General features: G+C 41.0%; 1 protein-coding gene across 2 annotated transcripts in view; it reads right to left on the bottom strand.

Moving 5' to 3' along the window:
- Positions 1–20,887, bottom strand: part of CHD7 (chromodomain helicase DNA binding protein 7) — a 133,482-nt gene that overhangs the window by 75,731 nt on the left and 36,864 nt on the right. For both annotated transcript variants that reach the window (XM_086740854.1, XM_086740855.1), the window contains exon 2: positions 13,496–15,353. In XM_086740854.1, the coding sequence (XP_086596980.1) occupies positions 13,496–15,178 (1,683 nt within the window). In that variant the 5' untranslated portion in view covers positions 15,179–15,353. The remainder of the gene's footprint in view (positions 1–13,495; positions 15,354–20,887) is intronic.

Here is a 20,887-nt window from a genome sequence, read left to right as displayed (position 1 = left end):
AAAAAAAAAAGAATTCCTTTTGCATAGAAATCACCTGAGAGCTCCCAGACCAGAAGCCCCTGGCCTGCTTTGTCTGCCCTCCAAAGCAGTTAATTAACCCATCCCCACCCACTGAGGCAATTAGGTGGTTTACAGGAGCGCTTTGTTTCAGGGTAAGTTTGTACAAGTTGTTGTAGAGACACTTAGAAGAGACTGAGAGAAGCAAGAGTTTGTCTCATTTACACCTACTAGTAAGTGTATCAGACTCCTGCAGTTAATCATGGAAAGATCAAGACAATCTGCAAATCATACTTCAACTACTTATAGCCCAGGCTTTCTTGCATAACATGTTTTCCCCTAACAACGTTTTCTTTGCTTTACTTATGAATACAAGCACCTACCTCTTCAGCATCTACAACTCACAGAATATGTTTCCGAGTTAAAAGGAAAACACGCTGATCAAGATGTAAGTAATTCTGTGTTTGTGACTTGCAAGAAATAAACTGGTGGTTTTCTAGAATTAAAGTAACGCAGATATTTTCATGTGTACTGCTAATATTCCTCTTATGTATTGGTCCCCACAGTTCTGCACAAGAATTTTTGATTATCTAACTTGACAGAGTTAGTAAGAGTCCTTTAAATGCAGAAAGTTAACTTTCTGAAGCTGCAGTGGTTATTTTAGGTATACTAAAAGACAAAGCAGACTACACCCAAAGCCTTTTTGAAGACATACAAATGCACAGGAGAAGTCAAGCTGGCATTCAAGAGATCGTGCAGGAGTTAAGGAACAAGCGGTGCTAACTCTTCTCAAGGGAGGGCTCCTGAGGCAGGCACCCCCCACAGCACCAGGCAGCGCAGCAGGAGCCTGCCCAGGGCCACGGGGGCGGAAGAGGGAGGAGGTTTGTGGCCACGCATCACCCAGCTGCATGTTTCCACCCTGTGAAATGGAAACAGTGATAGGGTTTGCCTGCCCCACCAGCATATTCCCACTGACTCAAATTACTCAAAGTTTCTCTGATGGAAGAAGTTAACAGACACGGAGGGTACATATCACAGGCTAAAGCCATCTTTTTCTAGCTGGCTTACTAATACTAACCTGTCAGGCAACTCAGGTAACTGTGGTTTCACACTGTCACTTTTCACTACAAGACTTGCAGCTCTACAGAAAGGCTCACTTATGCCCAGTTCCCTTCAAATACAAAAGCAAATGTAACATTTTTAGTATACATTTTCTTCATTCTTTCAATGTTCTTTCCAAAAAAGGTGGCACCATACAATCCATTACTTTCAGGTGAGGTGAGGATATATCATCTTGATCAGCCAAACACAGAACTCATCGTTTGGACTCCCCACTGAAGAGATCATAGAATCACAGAATAGTTTGGGTCAGAAGAGACCTTTAAAGGTCATCTAGTTCAACCCTCCTGCAAGAAGCAGGGACATCTCCAACCAGATCAGGTTGCTTAGAGCCCTGTCCAACCTGGCCTTGAATGCTTCCAGGGATGGGACATCAACCAGCTCTCTGGGCAACCTGTTCCAGTGCTTTACCACCCTCACTGTAAAATATTTCTTCCTTCAATCTAGTCGAAATCTACCTTCTTTTTGTTTAAAACCATTACTTCTTGTCCTATGGCAACAGGCCCTATTAAAAAGTCTATCCTCCTCTTTCTTATAAGCCCCCTTTAGGTACTGGAAGGCCGCTACAAGGTCTCCCCAGAGCCTTCTCTTCTCCAGGCTGAACAGTGACAACTCTCTCCGCCTGTCCTCATAGGAGAGGTGCTCCAGCCCTCTGATCATCTTTGTGGTCCTCCTCTGGACTTCAACAGGACTGTGACTTTCTTATAGTGAGGACCCCAGAGCTGGAAGCAGAGTAGAGGGGGAGAATCACCTCCCTCGACCTGCTGGTGACACTTCTTTTGATGCAGCCCAGGATGCGTTTGGCTTTCTGGGCTGCAAGCACGCATTGCCGGCTCATGTTGAGTACCCTCACGTCCTTCTTCTCTCAACCCATTCTCTACCTAGCTTGTATTTGTGCTTGGGATTGCCCTGATCCAGGTGCAGAACCTTGCACTTGGTCTTGTTGAACCTCACAAGGCTCACATGGACCCACTTCTTGAACTTGTCCAGGCCCCTCTAGATGGCATTCCTTCCCTCCAGTGTGTCAACCACACCACTCAGCTTCGTGTTATCTGCAAATTTGCAGTGGGTGCACTTGATGCCACCATCTATGCCACTGATTAAGATATTAAATGGTACTCGTCCCAATACACTTTGCTGGAACAGGGGGTCTCTACACTCTGCTATACACTGAGGTGTAACTGCTGTAATTTCAGACATCAGCCTGAGCAGATCTTGTCTGAAATAAGATTTATGTTACAGCACAGAACCCTGTTACATCAATTTCCCCCTCCTCATTTTTTAATCTGTAAGCCTCTCATAATGGAAATGTAAGTCTGTTTAAAAACTTCCCATACGCATATTGTTGCTTAGCATACAAACCTGCTTTCCATCACCTTTCCCTGGCCACTCAGAAGTAGTCCGCGGGGAATTCCGGACCACAGGTTGAAACTATCAGCTCAAAGAAATCTCAATGGAGACATGCGAGATACAAAACCAAAAGAGATCATCAGTAATCAACTCTGTTTTTCTCTTGGGGTGGGAAGACAGCAGTTCTACAAATGGCCTTTCCATTGCAGTATTTTATTAACTTCAGCACGACAAAGTGGGCTGGAAATCACAGACTTGTTAAAAATCCTTTGATGTTCTATATGCTGCCCAAAATCCACTTATGTCAAAGAGCCCAAGACACTTCTCAAGCTCTAGTTCTTCAGTCACAGCAACAAATGAAAAAAAGCCTCTGAATATGTTATTTAATACGTATTTATGACATGTCACAGGTAGGCTTTTTCCCAGCTCCTCTAGTAACCGAGCTAAATTAACAATTAAAACAGAAAGTGTCATTAGAACTGGAGGGAAGGGGGCAAAAAAAAGAAAGAAAAAACCCAGCCAAAAGCCCCACACTTCCTTTTCTGTGGACAAACACCTCATTTAGCAGTACCAATTGAGATAACTCTTAATTAGAATGTCTAAATCATACTTTAGCTCTCCAACCAGTTTGATTAACACTGTTGTATGAAACATTAAATACCTTATCTTTAGTGCATGTATCCTTAGTATCCTAGCTCCAGCTGTTCTTTACACAACCTATACAGAAAAATGTAAAAATCCCTACAGGCAGGTCTTAAATCAGACATGCCTACAGCACTATCAGGCGTAAATTTTGTTTTATATCATAATATTAAAACCAGAGAGCTGTGTCTAAAGCAACCCTTTATAACTTACCCCTCAACGCCAGTAACAGTTTCCAAGTTACTTTCTGGTGTGACTGTACACGGCAGCAGGGCGCTGCAGAAACTGCTCTGCTATCCCCTGCTCGCCGCTGCCACAGAGCGCCTCTCAAGCACACCTGCCAGCCATACCAGCAATACAAACATGAAACAAATGCTTAACGAGCAACCTGGTCAGATAGCAAGAATTCACTGAATCAGTCTCATGCCTTACTTACAGAATTACTTAGTTTTCAACAGGTTTCCCTGAAGTGTTTCCAAGGAGGCTAGCAGAGAGAAAAACTTAAGAACTAAGTAGTCTTCCACGTAGGCATTTATACCGATTTCCACAGCTGACAATCCTTTCCCCTGTAAACATCTGAAGTATCCCATTAACAAACTGAGTGAGATACAGGTAACAACTATCAAGCTCAAAGTTTTAGACTAGTTTTAATGACCACATATTTCATAGACAGTTGTACAAGTAAACTGGGGGGTCAAATTCTTACCGTAAGGTATCACTTAAAATTCAAAAAGGCACTGCATATTGTAAGCCTCCCACTATATTTAGTAACCATTGGCTGGTACAGAAAGATTTCTTCCAAAAATAAAATAAAGCACTTCGTATCATTCAGCGCTCACATGTAAGGAAAATTACAGTATTATCACAGTTATCACAGTCTCACAAGGCCAAAAAAGATAGGAAGTACCAGAATGCAAGTGGATGGAGGGCCATCTGGAGTGAAAGGAGATGTGAAAGGAGAGTGGAAAAAACACAGGTCATATTGACTACTAGATATTATGAAGCTTGTTGTGAGTCCTCTCTCTCTTTTCTTACAGGAACACTAAATCAAAAAATCTACAGAAATACTAACCTCTCAGTTACTGTCGTCATTATGTTATTTTGGTTATGGGAGTTACAGAGACATAATAAAACATAATTTAATTAGCACAATTAAAATTGACTAATGTTTCTCTGATTCATTATTCAGTCTGTTTTCAGAAATAAGTCTATTTCAGGTAGGTAAATATTCCTTTTGGAAACTCTTGAAGTTAACCTCTTGAAAGGAACTCTCTGATGAAAATAACAGGAGTTTATATTTAACAAAATATAGAAAAGTGAAATATGAAACTTATTTAAGTGTTTAGCACTCCCCTACAATGTTATATCAATACAGCAAAGATATTCTTCAGTATACAGCACCAAAAGTAAGTGTTACACTCTTGAAGACAAATACTTGCAATTTTCCAAAATTAAAAGGTTAATAATACTATGCAGAATTTAAGATTTCTTGACGTAAAATTTCTACAGCAGCAACCCATCCAATACGGACCCACTCCCAGAAGTTCTTAATTTTTGTGCTTGCTCAGTGTAATACATGAGCTGCTGTCTCCTAAGCTTGGCTAACACAACAAAACCACTGCACTCTTAAGCAAGAGCAATACTGGAAGGAGTGACAAGGAGAGCAGGGAGATGGCATGGTTTAGATTAAAGATATTTGAGTATGACTTGGAATTGTGAGCTTTATGAATTTGGGTTTTGAACAAATAGCAATCTTTATGCCCATGATCTACACGTTCCTCTTCATAAACAGGGGCAACGCTTACCAACCTTGCCCAGTAACTGAGAAAATTCTAAGTAAATAGGTGATATATCAAGGTTGGTAAAATCAGAAAGAATGCTGATTCCAGAGTTTGTAAATCAAACCCACTCTCAGAACACTTACCCATCCTATCTCTCAGTTTTGTTTCCTCATAAAGACACCTAAGAAATCAAACAATTCTCTACGTTGAGAGAAAAAAACCCATTCAGCACTCAAGAAAAACAATTCATTGACAGGTCTTGGAAGCACCTTCTCTCATTTCAATGCACATGATGCACATCTAATAAAATTGTGCCAGGCTCTCTTTGCTAGAAAGGGGATGTCCTTTCATCTCTTCAATAACAAAATAGCTGCAAATACTTCAGTTGGAAGAGGAAAAAAGAAAATACACCTCTGAAATCAAATCAGTCATTTATATTTGTGTGAAAAATGAACAAAAGGTGAGAGTTAAAAAAAAATTGGGGAGAAACTGGAAAGTGACCTATGTGTCACTAATTCAATAAAACAAGACAAAGCTGTGACTTCCAATGGAAGTTTTAATTTATCAGAATTTGAGGGAGGACCCAAGGGTTGTTTACCCAGGACAAGTGCTACAGAAACTTGAGCTGTGTAAGTGTATAAAGGGCCTGAAAGCTCACTGTTAGAGGAAGAGGCAGTCCCCATTTTCCCCCACCAAGCATTCCCACTCCCACACCACCAGCTTGGATGATCCTATGGTTACAGAGGAAAGAGATGCCAGGAACATGACCTGGCCAGAAGCGAGCCAGCCAGATAAGCCAGTTCACCAAATGATCAGGTGTGCTGATGCAAGGAAGGAGCTACGGTTCTGTATCCCAGACCTCAGCCACCTTTATTTGCATGGATTATTTTTAAGCAGATTAGATATTGAGAGTTCTTGAGTTCACACAGCTATGCTGGGAAGCTGTCAGTGGACTGTCTGCCCAGGGCACAGTGACACAAAGGTGCACCCTGAAGCAGCGTCCAGAGCAGTAATGGGCACCACCATGCCAAATGGCTACCTCTGGCCATGGCTCAATAGGCAGGTGACTCAGGCAGCTGGCACAGGAGAGGTGGGGTAACTCCCTAAACTTCTTTGTTCCCATTTTAACAGAGACATTGGCCATTTCCTCTCTGTTCCTACTGCTCAGCACTGCTCCATCAGCTCAGCTCAGCCTTTCGCCGTCCCCTCCCTGATCACCACTTCCTGCCCACGCTTCCTACTCTGCTCCTACCAGCTCCCAAGAAGCAGCTTCACCACCTTGAAACCACACCAGTAAACTTGGGAGTATTTCAAAAGAAAGATCTGTACAAACAGATGCTTTAATCACAGTGAAAAATTCAAGGGTGTTAATTTCACTCCTTAGCTACCAAACTTTACAACTCTGTTCACAAAAGAAGGTATCAAATATTTATAGATGACATCTCTGGGGGAAAAAAAACCAAACAAACCAAGCTATTTGATCCCAAAATCCAGACCACATTACCAGCTACACAGTACATTATAACTCCACACAATTAAAAGAACATTGATACCTAGAAAGGAAAGTTCTCAAAGAGAATAAAGAACAGAACAGAAGGGATACTACATCCATTCTGGTATGTTGTTCAGGCGAGATCATCTCTTTTGAAAAATACCATTCCAGTATTTTAGCTTCATACTTGTTTGGTTACCAGTTCCTTCACGGTAACTCAAATTTGAAAATTCAAAAGTGAAGAGCACTGGCTCACTGAACTGAAGGAGAGAACAATCTCTATAGACAAAAGTTAAAAATTGAACTTCACAGTGATGGGTGTCCCATCACAGTGGAACTGAGACATTTACTCTCCCCAGAGGAAAAAAAAAAAAAAAAAAAAAAAAAAAGAGAGTTTATGCAAACTTATGGAAGTTTGTGACGCTTGCATTCAAGACACAAGCAAAGGTAGATTAATTAAAAAAAAAAAAAGCCTCAAATTCCACATGAAATAGCAGGATGGAAGACCAGGAGGAGGATCCATAATAAAGAGGCAGGAAATGATTACTTCACCTGCAACTTGTTCCTTATTAAGATTGCCACTATATATAAAGAAAAAAAAAAAAAAGTCAAGCATTTTTAATTTGCCTCGACTTTCCATCCCTATAAGTTATGCAGGCTGATGATGATACAGAAATTACGGTTTGCATTAGACTATCAGCTTTCAGTCATGAAAAAAGCTTCTCTGAAACAACAGATTTACATTTGTTCAAATAAATATAAAATAGGAGAATGTGTTCAACCATGGGAAAATAAAATGATTGCCAAATCCCACTAGAAGTGACCATCAGCAGATAAGAATACTGTACTGAAGTACAGAATAGCAGCATAAATTTATAAATATTTCTAGTTAGATGATTCCTCAGATAATGCTAATGATTTCAAGAAAAAACATGTTCAGGCCACCAACATATCACAGAAACTTTCAACATATTCAGGCTGAAGAACAAGTCTAGTAACTCTTAAGCCTACAAAAATCAGTCTAATCAGTCTGCTGATGCTGACTTGTGTTTTTATGCTAATACTGCAAACTGGCTTTACCCAAAACTTCAGAGCAGACAATTTAATGGCACAAATTATTTTCATCACAGTCAAATTATGGCACCTGAGGGAAGAAGTATTCCTGAAGTTGCCTGCACCTCCTCAACAGTAAAAAAGACTGAAGAGATCCATAGCAAAACCACCTCAGAAGTACAAGTCTTTGGGCCAACGGCCTGTTCGCTGTAGAATCACTGCAACCCATAATTTACAAAAGTATATACAGCCTTCTGAAGGATGAGGAAGAAACAAGCCTTTGAACATGTTAATATTAACTGTTAGACTGGAATATATCCAAGGAGTTTTGTAACATGAACTTTTGTTGGACAATGTATTTCGTATTAATTATTATATCCTTTGAGAGACCTGCATGTGAACTAGCTCATGGATGGATCAAGGTTATCAGCGTAACAGATTATTCTGCTCCACAGAGGTGAAATAACTTTGATACTCTTAACCAAAGCTAGCTTTAATGGTCTACTTTACTTTTATTTGGAAAATAATAGTTAACTACATCGCGTACATTGCTGAAATACAGGAGTTCTTCAGAGCCTTAACAAGATGCAATAGAAGCCTGTAAACTTTTAAGAAAAATTTACTATTACCAGCTTTTACTTTTAGAGGAATACTATGGATTTTCTTCTCAGCTTTTCTTTCATCATTCTCCACAACTTCTGATATGGCCTAGGTTTTTTACATGTATTGTATATAAATACATGCACACATATACATATCTATATATAAAAATAACATACAATTGTAATCAATCAAGGTTCATTATAAGTGTTAAATTCCATTTAGTATAGCACCTTCAGCTATCTTGCCAATATACACTAGTTTGCTGGTCTATCAACACTTGAAAAGGGAAACTAGAATTTCCAGGGGCAGTCATGAGATTTTGCTGAACGTGCAGCAGATACAGTACCCCAAAAGACCAGCTAGCAGTCACGTGAAATAGCCTCTGTATCAAAACAAAAAGTACCCAATAGTGTTCATAAGGTTTGTTTGTTTGTTTTTTTTTTTCAATTTGGACTTGTTCTACTTATTATTGACAGCAAAACAGTCAAAAAACTAAACACTGAAGGGACGCAAAAGGTAACAGTTCTCTCTGGAGCTATGAGACACTGCTTATGAATATTAATTTACGGGAAAATTCCTAGCCACCTGAAATAGTATTATTCCTCACCAAATAAAATTATAGGACATACATTGAAAGATAATTGGTTATGTGAAGACAGTAAGGAGATAAGTAAGAAGTCAGTCTCTTCTTACTACTCTTAGGCATTAGAACAATTAAATACCCAGGAGAAAGTCAACTTCATTTTAGTGTGCCAGCAGCAACTGACTTAACACGCACTCTCTGCTGGGTTAGAATATTGAATCAAATCACCCCAGCTGATAGTAGTTTTCATTAATATCCCTCTCCATTCAGGTATGTCCAAGTATAAATTACACTGAGGCAGCAATGCAGGGTTTGAAGATGCAGGAAGGGCCTGTGACAGGGGTGACCCAGCGCTGGTGACTCAGCAGGACTTTCCCTGCCTTTTCCCCGGCAAGGGAGGGCAGGAAATTTCAGAAGAATGTGTTCATACCAAACACAGCTACGACTTCTGATTTAAAGCAAAGTCACGTGTCCACAGACAGTAAGGCCAGCAGAGTAAACCTGGCAGTGAACCACTTACACACACAAAATGAACGCCTTCTCCACAAGAAGCTGGACACCGCAACTCAGTGTCCTTCAATACTGTCAGTGCCCATCATCAAGCTCTACCATTTAGTCAAGCACGGAGGCTATACCATAACTGTTTGCCATTTAAGTATTCTTGTGTTTGACTATAAATAAAGCAGATCATATTTGTGGAACATGATTAATCAACAGGACTCGAAACTTCAGCCCACAGAGTAGCTGTGGGTAAATAAGAAGTTCTGTATAACAGCACACCCAAGATAGCCTATTCTTGGCAGAGAAAACTCCTACACTTGCTCTATCACTAACAAAATTCTCCAAAAATAACGATATGTAAGAGCAACAGCATAGCATCAGACCCCCAGAGGCCTGTCTAACCTGACATCTTGTCTCTGATAGAGCCTGTGGAAGAGTAAAAGAACTGGACATACGTAGATGCACCCCATTTACAAACACTCAGCCACTTCTTATTTCCAGCACAGATCTGCTGAGCCAAATGTGGTGACTTCATGTTTACCAAATGATGATGCATCTTTATGCACAACATCTCAAAGATCAGCATGTTCACGTGCGGTTCTGAGCTCACCACCTGATAATTTGCTGAATACCCTAAAAGAATTCAAGGAGACAAAAGCAGGTGACAACCTTTGTTTCACATTCACCTTCTTCACGCACCCGTATCACTCACAATTTTAGAGGCTTCCACCATGTCTCTCCTTCTCTTCCCCTCTAAATCACCCCACTCTGTGTTTTTTCAAGTGCTACTATTTTCTGAGGCCTGAGGAAGGGACCCAGAGCTGTGGCACTTGCCAAATCAACATACCATGCATACATGTAGCAACATAGTAACAATCTTTGTTTTGCTCTCTACTACTTCCATAACAATTCCTACCGTTTTATTTCTTTGACTGCCACAGCATGTTGTCAGAGAGCCATCTAACACCAAGGCTGTGGGGTCCTAAGGAGAGGGTTTTGCCTGCCACTTCACTGGCAGGCACCATGTCTTGACTCACACAGCTTATGGCCAAGCGACTGACATTCCTGTTGTACTCCTAATTATTTAGTTTCATTATTGTCACGATCTTCACCACATCTGCTCTTGGCACTCAGCCTTCAGTATGCTAACAGCAGCAGCAAACTTTGTCATCTGACTTTTCACTCTTTTCCAGATCATTTATGAGTATTTTGGAAAGCACAAGCTCACAAGCCCAACATAGATGCCTCCAGTGCCAACTATGTGGCCACAACAGAACTCACCTCCCCACCATGGCTACCAAGCTCTTCCAAAAGCCTTTGGTGAAGAACATTTCAAGAGAAGGCTTGAAAAACCAAAATGTCCCAACACTACGGTGCTTCTTATGAATCTATCAAACTCCACTGAAGACATCAACTCACTGCTAACAAGGTCCTAATACTCATGTCCAGTTTTCAGCTATTCATCTAAACCAGCTGAATTGTCAATCACCAGCTCTATCTCCCAGCCAAAATAATCTACAGTTTTGCACACACACAAAAAAAGAAATAACAAGCCCTAGAATCAACATGGCACTTTCTTTCAAGTTAAAAGCAAAAGAACTTCACTTTCCTTCCAACATATCTAAAAACAAAACAGTAATTTGGTTAACCACAAGTATTACAGCCTTCCCATGATAAGGCCAACTTCAAATCACTGAAAAATAATTACTAAGATGGCTTCTGTTGATTTAAAAGTATATAGTGATTTCCATTTCGCTGACTGTATTCATTTTGTTGATTAATTTTATACAAATAAAACCAAACCAGTCATTTAAATAGCTGTTCTTCAGTGAACAGTTTTCTGCCAACTCACATGAAGGCAAAACCACGACACAGACAGGAGGGCTACAAATTCTGTATTCAGTCTTAAAAGCAGGGGTTTCGCACATCTGCATTTTTCCCCAGAGGGTGGGGAGGAGCTGAATTTTCATTGACTTGAACAATATTAATTTCATCCAAAGTTTTCAAGGGGGGAAATGCCTGCCTGTCAAGAGTTTCATTGCTACAGTCAGGTCTCAAACTAATTACTTAATGGAAAGGCATGTCAACAATAACTTTTACCAAATAAAACTTAACAGAAGTAGGCTGACAGGGAAGTTACCTGGCTAGCTGCAACTGTTTGAATTACTGATTTTAATCAAATAACTTGAGTTATCATGTGGTTTTCCTCTAATTATTAAGTTTCAGCACTTACCTTTGTTCAAGGTATTCATCTGCAGTTCTGAACTTTGTAAGAGGTTGTACAGCTCATGTAAGGTTTGAACTGTCTGTGTTTTACTTCCACTCATTAAAGGGAAATTAATGTCCCAAGAACATTTAACAACCCCGTCCACTCTACAAGCAAACCTTCTCCTCCTAAACCATCTCTTGCTGCCACGACAAGGTTTACTGGATGGTTAGATGAAAACAAGGAATTAATACCGGTGAAGAACACCACAGCTTTAGGGCACAGTCAGTCTCAAGTCTTCCCTTCCCACACCCCTACCATCACTAGTTGTGAAAGATCCCAGTGACACTGGTTCTTGTTCTTGTATGGTCTTAGAAGTCTTACATTACAAGTTTCAGAATTTTCTTTCAAGTTTTTTTTCTGCTACATGTGTCAGGTCTCATCTTCAGGGTAAAAAACATATCTTGTACTTCCTTTTCTGAGCCCCAGTCTTTCTGTAGTGATTTCTCCATGCTGTTATTACACCCCTTCCAAATATCTGCTCATTCTCCTGTGTTTCTTCATATAGTCTTGAGTTCTCTCCTTTTTCATCCTGCTTACCCGTACAGTCGATAACACAAGAGGCACTGTCAAGAGCTGCTCCCTCAAGGCGGGACACACAACTCCACGTGTGTGTGAGAACTGTAATTTAGGTTCTTCAAACAAGGTCTGTGCATGCAGGTGGGGGGAGAGCAGGGACCAACACAGGTATAAAACTTTATGCTTATTTTGAGGGGGGCAGGAAAGAGAAAGATGGTCTTGAAGATATTCTTTGCCCCTGCAAGAGGAGAGCTCCCTCCTCCCTCCCAGAAATACAATGTCCTTCCCCTTGCCCAGCTTAGCCCCTGACCTCCCTCCCAGGGCTTCCCCACCCTACGGCACCTCCAGCACTTCCCCCCTCCTCTCTTCCACAGGGAATGTGGAAGCCTCTCCCAGCTGCTGAGCTGCTCCATCTACCACTCCTTGTCAGCTGCCTCTCTGCAACGCATACATCTGATTCCCAGACCCACTTCACGCTGTGCGGAGCGGCTAACAGAAGCAGCCGGCAGGCAGCAGTGGAGGGGACTGCTGAGCAGCTGCTTTCCGCACAGGCCTGGGACACTGGCTAGGACAGCTGTTTTTATGATTTATTAAGCTTATTGTAGCATCGTATCATTGTGACTGCATTCCAACAATTGTCTCCAAATATTGATGGGCAGAGCTAGTTGGCAATAATTACTGACTGGTTTAAAAAAAGTAAAATAAAATTAAGCCTCTCATATTTTGGCCACCTATTAATTCAGCACCAAAACCTCTTCAATTATGACTGATAGAGCCAGAGGCAAGCAATGGCAAACGCACAGATCCCAAAAGGTACTTTTTCAGCTGAAGCTTAGCATACGAGCATGTAGTCAAACCTGCTAAGCTACAGAGGCTCAAGATGTTTTACCATTTTTAGCTTTTAATTGAAAAATGATGTGGAAATAATACATTTTCATAGAAACCTAGCAGAACAGAGACTCAGTAAAATAAAACTTCTATTCCATCGGAGATTTCATTTAAGCCTCAGAAGATTTGATTTGAGACTATGATTCACATCTGCTGTCTTCTCCTTGTATAAACTGTTGCCCCATCACTTCTCGGTTGCATTACTTAGTGCTGAAGAAGTTAATCCTGGAAATTTTTTCACACGTGAAAATTTCAGCTCTAATTTAAAACCACAAAACATTCCCTTAGGATTTAAAAAAACCCTTGGTTTGGCCAAAACAAACCCATTATAACACATACTACTTCCTCGAAGTCGCAAATACAAAAAAATTAATAGTTTAAATGACAATTCTCACACATGCTTTCAATTTTCCCCTCAAAGCAACCAACACAAGAAAAAAAAGCAGGCATTCAGCTTGTCCTGTTGCTGTATCAGATTTCGGTCTATCCATAATATTATCCTGTAAAAATTACTGTAAGGACATTAGCAAGCTACCTGAGCCTCATTTTACCTTTAGCTTCTGTGCACCGAGAAAGCCACATAACCAGTAACAAACACGGGAGTCAAACAGGAGCAATTATTTTGAAATCATAGATCCTGTGTATCCTGAAAGGCACTTACGGCAATTTAAAACATTTTCTACTTGTTGGAAGTAGCTTACCTGAAGGACAGGCACTTTTTGTGGTGTGTTTTGTGGTGACTGGTGAAGCTGTGCCCAAGGCTGATGATGAGGATGTGGGGGTGGTGAAGACTGATGATGTATCCCTGGATGAGGCTGCATGGGAGGACAGGTTGGCATTTGCTGTTGAAAAGACTGCTGTTGACTAGGAAGCTGCTGGCCAGATATTAGTCGCTCTTGTATTGCTTGTGGATCTGCAAGGCCAACACCTGGACAACCATTTGGTCTCATGTGCCCACCCATCTCCCGTGGTGTTGAAGACATACCCATAAACGGACGATTCTGTTGCATGTTTCGGGGGCCCATATTCCTTTGTCCAATTCCCATGGCACCAGGGGGCTGGTGTGACGGCTGAGGATGGGGTATATTTGGATAACTGCCAACTTCCATTGGTATTCCAGCGCTACCAGGCCTAACCTGTGGAGGAGGTGTACCTGCTGGATTACTCATTGCTTTCATAGGTGACATGGGAGGTGGAGAGGCATAAGTTCCCTGAGGCTGTGAAGGGTGCATAGTTTGCGTGTTCATTTGGTTAAGTGAGCCACTAGGGTGGATGGGTTGCTGGTGCATTAGTCCTTGACCACTGTTTGATGGAAATCCGACAGCATTTGGGTATCTTGGTACAGATTGATTCATTGGAGTGTTATTTGTAAGGCCTAAATTCTGATTCATCCCTGTATTATTAACTAATCCCTGATTAAGGTTACTGTAAGGATATCGAGAATACTGCCCTGAGTTGTTTATAGTAGGTGAGGGTACCGTCTGGCTCCGAGAACTAAAATTAAGTGTTTGCGGCCTAACAGCACCCTGCTGGGGAGGATTAGGGGAGAATCTGGGACTGTGGGCTACTGATTCCCCATGGAGAGCAGTGGGGGGATGGTGGTGAAATTGCTGGACTGAGTGTCGCAAAGAAGGTGCCATACTGGGATTCTGCTGGGGCACATGAGACAAGTGGCCAGGTCCTGAGGTGGCAATGAAAGGGTTTCCCTGATTAAGGCCTTCTTGGCCTTGAGAGAACTGGTTCATCCTCTGCTGTTGCGGCTGACCGTGCTGCTGCATTGAAAAATCGCCACGAGCCATGTAGTTTCCCATCTGCTGCATGTGCTGAGGATGGCCCTGCCCAGGGGGTCCGGAGGGCGCCTGTGGCGGCTGCGTCGGTTGCGGCTGCTGCTGCTGTTGCTGCTGGTATGGTGCTCTTATCTGGTCTGGCACTTGAACCGCCCGTGGTCCCCACATGGAGCCACTGTCTACGAAGGGTTGCCCGTGCCTTTCGTTCTGCATGCTGGGATAGACTCCCATCTGACCACCAGCACCACTGCCATGAGGAACCTGAGGAACTGGAGGGTTGTGATACTGCGAATGAGGAGACGCTATACCATTCCCAGGGGCATTGCTTATCATCCTGTTCGGCTGATCCATCAGGTGCATTTTCTGCTGTTCGTATTGATTATAGTGATCAAAATGGGTCAACTTGGCTTGATTCTGATTTGCAGGGGGATGATGAAGAGATGACTGTAAAGGGGGAAATCCTTGATCCATGGGCATTTGCTGCCCCATAGGATTTACTGGATTTTCAGGATATCCACATTCTCCAAGACCTTCCAACCCTTCACTGAAAATATTCCCATCTTCTCCAAACAGACTCATCATTCCTGGATCTGCCATCTTTTTTCAGCACACAGCTCCTCAGAGCTACAACTAGAATGCTAGTCTGTGCTTCACCTCGGTGAGGTGTTTTGTCCTCAAAGCCTTTAATCCTCAACTAATCTCCTTCATGTCATTCCATATTTCCTTAATTCTTTTGGACCACGCAGTGTCAGGCAAAGTCTGGTTACTGCTCCTAGAAAAAAGCAAAGAAAGGGGGAGAAAAAGAAGAAGATATTGAAATAAATAATGTCAGGCAATATAAAGAAAACATACTTGATTGTTTTTTAGAAAACAACAGCTAGTTTCAGCCCCTGAAACACATCTTAAAAATCTATTTCACTTTACGAAGGCTTCATTAGCTTTATCAGAAGCTTTATTGCAATAAAGAATTAGGAAGCAAGCAAAACACTAGCCTTAACCTTAAATTAATCCATTCACTACACTTCCTAGCACTCCTTTCTTGGGTGGAACAGAACAAAAGAACACAACATGCAGCAGCAGCAGCTGCCACAGCAGGTAGGCAGATGTATGAATATAGCCAAGCAGCCCATCTGCCGAACTAAAGCCCTGAAAACGCTCTAGTTACCAACAGCATGTCCTTAACCTTATTCCCTTGAGCTGCGTAATCAGATGAGCAAGCAGAAGCACTAAGTCCTGTGACAGACTAAAGTTAGCTATATGGACAACAGATTTTTTCAAACACACACAGAGGTGACCCTCCAAAATGTACCAAATGCCAACACTTAACTTTTAGAAAGAAAAAAAAAAATATTTTTTAGATGCACAGTTTATCTTCACTTAATGAAGTAGTAAACTGAAAGACATGATGCTTCTTCCCATTTAAGCAAAACTATATGCTCAATTTGTGTAAGAAAATTAAATTCAAAAGCTTCATTCTATGATAGGGTAGGTTTCTCAATCCATACCCTCATTTCTCTTGTGATGACAACAGGGAACACTATCATTGGAGTTCATTATTCATCTTCAGGCAATCATGTTCCTAACGGCAACTACTGCATTTTAGGAGGCCACACTGAGGTTTTGTTCTCTCCAAAATCACAATCTTGAAAACTCATTCAGGAAAATGAGTACTGGCAAAATAATTTAAATAATAAAATGCTAACCTAACAAGGTACACACTTGTACTTGGGGGAAAAAAAAGAAAAAAGCAACACATAGTAACAGAGTAGATTGAGCAAAGTTCCTGTTTAGGTTTTTCCCAGGGAAGACAAGCATGTCCTGAAGTGTATCCCCTGTCCTCTCCCTGCAACAACTTGAAAGATTTTGTTTGCTTCTGTTTGTTATGATCAAAACTAGTCTAATGCTATCTTTCCTTCTTAGGACCAGAATTTTAAATGCTATGTCTTGTATCTCAAGACAAAAACTTTAAGGTGATAGTCAAGGAAGCCCATCTACCTAGCAAATGAAACCAACTATTCTTGCATCTTTGTTGTAATTTAGTACCAGCTGTACTTGCAGATACCAACTCGTCCTTAATCAGTGATCAAAGAAAAGAAGATTTACAAGTTCGTACTTTCACATCTTGCATTTGTTGCAGAGGAGGGATGCTTTCAGTCACTTTGGACACAAGATGCCAGACCAGACTATTTCAACTGAAGGCAATTTGTCCCAGACAACTTTTAGGGAGAAAATATCAGCACATTTATTACATTTCTTGTAGCCATTGTCAAGAGGACCTTCTATAGCATGAAGCAGAGGCGAGAGGAAAAGCACAAGCATTTATCACTCCTCTTAAAACAGCATTTGAATGTCACCTTTAAAACCATGCTCTTAAATCTCTTTAGTGTGCAGCTGGGATATTAACACTTATATTTCTAAATCACTTGGGGGTAAATTCCTATGAAGCATCTTCATATCGCTAATATCTATTTCTTTTTATTTCATCTTCTTCATTAAGCAGAAGCCATCTGTAATATTTACCACCTCAATCAGTTTGTTAAAGCACAGCATAAGGAAGTTGCAACAACAAGGCAAGAAGGAGCCTCCTTCACCAAAACAAGTATTAGACAGCAGACCACCCTGTCATGGTGAAGATCCCTCCAGTGATCTAAGATTGCTCGAGGACTTCTGACACTGCTACCTCTGCCGATGCACACTGCCATCAGGAGCTGGCAAAGGCGGACATCAGCGTGTACTGAGAATCTCTATCTAACGAACAGTCTCTGTGCTTGGAAATGCTAAAAAGCCCAGAGCACAGACAGGGTTACCTCTCAACCACTGACGTAATCTGGGCAATATCGAACTTGAGCCAAGCAGAGGATCTAACCCATCAGCTAACCTATTTACAGCCACAGAATTATGAACAGGGAAGAATTTTCACTCATTTTATAATATAAATCATGCCTACTAAAAGAATAATTTTTGAAGACAAGCATGCTCTGTTCTCCTGAAGCACTAATGAAACTTTGCCATAAATAACTGAAATCTACCTAGAAGAATTCTCTTTGTTACCTTGTCTATAACAGATAGCAGAATATCTCCAGAAACAAGGATACAAGCATCAAGCACACATCTGAATCTTACTGCTTCATCTACTGTTTTACAGCTGAGAGGCTTCCAGCAAAGTTCAGGCCAGAGTCAGCCACCAGTAACAGTCAACATCAGCTAACAATAGCTAGGACATGCGACTATACCCAGAAAAACAAATTATAATAGGGTAAGGCTTTTGTTTAAACAAATACACCTTATTTCTGCCCAGCTGACTCCATCCCAACTTGCAAGTTTGAGCTAGGGACTGTCCTTCACAGTGAAGGAAAGGTGCTATGGAATCCAGCACTTGCCTGGCTTCCTGAGCACAGGGGTCTTTCAAAAGACAAGTAACCTCTAAGCTTATGATGCAGCTGCACGCAAACAAATCCATCATCTAAATTATGAGCGAAAACACTGGTTGCCACTATTTATTATTTTAGTTCAGCATTTTTATCTGAAGTGTGAATTGATTTCATGTTTGAGTTGTCGATGTCAAAGCTATTAGGTTTGAAACACAGCAGGAGAACACGTTTGAGACGATACTACTAAAATTCTGCGATATTTCTTCAGATTTAAGTTTGGCCTTAAATTGAATGACTGTAGCCCTTTACAGTTAGCTGTGCTCTCTCTAAACCTTCCCTAAATAAAAGTCACACCTCTGATGTGAGATATGGCTAACAGTACATGTCGAAGAATGAAAGACAGTAGCAGCTACAGCCTGATCAAAATAAATTAACCAATGTTTTGATAAGAAAGGAGTCAATACTGGAATTACTTAATAAGCTCTCAACCTCCTACACGAACAGGAGGAACGTCTTCTAGACAGTTAAGCAAGTCATGAGAGTCACAGCCTTATTTTAAGTTGCAATCATTGCTTTGCTTCTTTCACCACAAGCAATGTTATTTTCTCTGCTTTAATCCTCAATGCTGGTCAAAAAACAAAACAAAACAACAACAACAAAAAAAACAAACCACAAAAAAGCACCCCCACACAAAGGAAGGACCTGCATCAAGCAATAATTCTAGCTAAGATATTAACTAAGCACCACGGTTCACCTCCCCATGAAAGCAGGCATGCTGACAGCAAGACTGACCATGATAAACTCAAAGTCTTTTTTTTTTTTGAGTTTATCTTAAAAACTCTTGAAAATTTGAGTTTGTGCATCTTCTTCTCTACTATCCTGTAAGTTAAAACCAACAGACATTGACGAAGCAGCAACTATTTTCCAGGTACAAAGGAGAGAATATCTGAACCATTAGAAAGGCAGTTTGCTGAAGAAGTGTGAATGTATGAAAAAGATAGTGAACTTACTTTTCTGGAAAAAAAAAAAAAATCATCTTAAACTTATATACAGATTCTGCTATAAAATTCTATAGTTTTTCTGTTCCTAAACATGAAAGATTGCACCAAGAAGACTGAACTAAAGAATCAATGAATGTATTTCCTTAAGACTGCCTAGATAGCCTACTTCTGTTCAAAGCAATGGTCTGATCCCAACCTCCAGGACACAGTCAATTGCTTAACAACCCTGTTGTCTCAACAGACAAAGCTTACATTTACTTCAGTCTGCAACATTCCAGTCCTAAACAACTAGATCTCAAATTTAAGTAGTAGTTAACCATTGCTCAACTTAGTATTTCAGAGCTACATGGACTCAGTAGCCTTGGGCAGCTTCCCACTTTTATGAGTGGAACTAAACTGGCTGCTGCACACACATAACCTGATCTAGGGCCGCAAACACTAAAACCTGAACTTCATTAGTCCTGCTCCCAAAGCAGCAGATCCAGGCAGTAAAGACCAGGAACCAGCAAGCACACAGATGCACGTGCCTTCCACAACGCCACTCCCACACTCTGTCATTCAGAAGAACCTTTTGTAAATCAACAGGTCCTTCAATTCAACTATTGATCCCTCTATAAAATAAATTTAGCAGCATTTCTTGATGGCCACGCAGCAAGTAAACGGAATAAACAGAACACGAGAAGGCAGCTAATACTGATTGCTTCGAGCTTTGAAGTGAGATGTGTCATGCAGAGTTGATATTTTTACAGCTATCACTTGATATCTCAGACAAAACTCTTAAGTATTTGACAGGCACAAACAAAACGGTTACTCATATAATGGAACTATGCACCTACAATGCAATACCATAAACACCGCAAATACCATGCTATTTTGAAGAACTAGGCTAAAAAGACCTCTCACGCTAAAAACCAAAGCCATGCCAAAGGTCATTTTGAAACTGGAGCCTCAAAAAGTAGGATTAAACATTAGGCTACTAAATCTGCATTTAAACATTGCATATTTAAACTGCTTTTCAAAACTGCTAAGCTCCTGCTGGCTGTTATGGGTAGTAATTTAAGCATTTGCCGCATGGAAGTAGATGACACAAATGCCAGCAATTAAAGTCATATTCTTATTTTATGAACAAAGCTGGAGGAAAACATTCACCAAAAACTTCATAAACACATGACAACAGAGGAAAAGTCATGCCAAGACATTCAAACTGGGGAAGATGGCTGATGACACTTCTACCTTTCAGCTCATTTACCTACTGAACTAACAGCACTGCTGATGCCAGGACAGTTATGCAAGTGCCTGACCGCGTCCATGGGAAGCATGCCTAGTCTCCCGCGTGTTGAACGCTTAGTTCTCATTGCTGTCACAGACAACTCTTCACGTATGTTATATTTCTCCTGCGCACAGACCAGCCAAAACAGAGGAGCAGATCTAGAAAGCGATTGCAACATGATTTCTGACTGCAACTTCCAAAGGAACTTGGTTATCTGAATGCCTAAAGACACCTTTTAAAAAGAGCTAATAAGAATGCTTTCCCAGGATACACTTCACACTGTACATCTGTGTTAAAAATAAAGTCCGTATATTTCATATCAGATCAAAGGATGCCAGGAATCTTGTCCCCCCACTACCCCCCACCCCGGGAAAGGGAGACAGGACTTGCAAGGATGAAAAGAATGACCTCACGCACTTCAGGAATATTCTGCCTTCAGTAGGAAGAGTCAGCAAATACAGTATAAGCACTTCCAAAGTTTAACTTCACATGTATCTTGGTAAAATTCAGTTAAATTCTTCACAGAAACACATCCCTGCAGAAATTTGCAGCGGGAAATCTAAGGCAGCCAGTATCTCATCAGACTAGGAACTGGAGGGCGGGGAAGGGGGGAGAGTGAAAACCTCACGTGTCTTTCCTCAAAAGTCACAAGTTTTGCATATGT

This window comes from Chlamydotis macqueenii, chromosome 2 (genome assembly GCF_036417535.1).
Source record: "Chlamydotis macqueenii isolate bChlMac1 chromosome 2, bChlMac1.mat, whole genome shotgun sequence".
NCBI classification, from domain to species: Eukaryota; Metazoa; Chordata; class Aves; order Otidiformes; family Otididae; genus Chlamydotis; species Chlamydotis macqueenii.
Note: the sequence above shows the minus strand (reverse complement) of the source record. Positions and strands in the feature narration are given on the sequence as shown.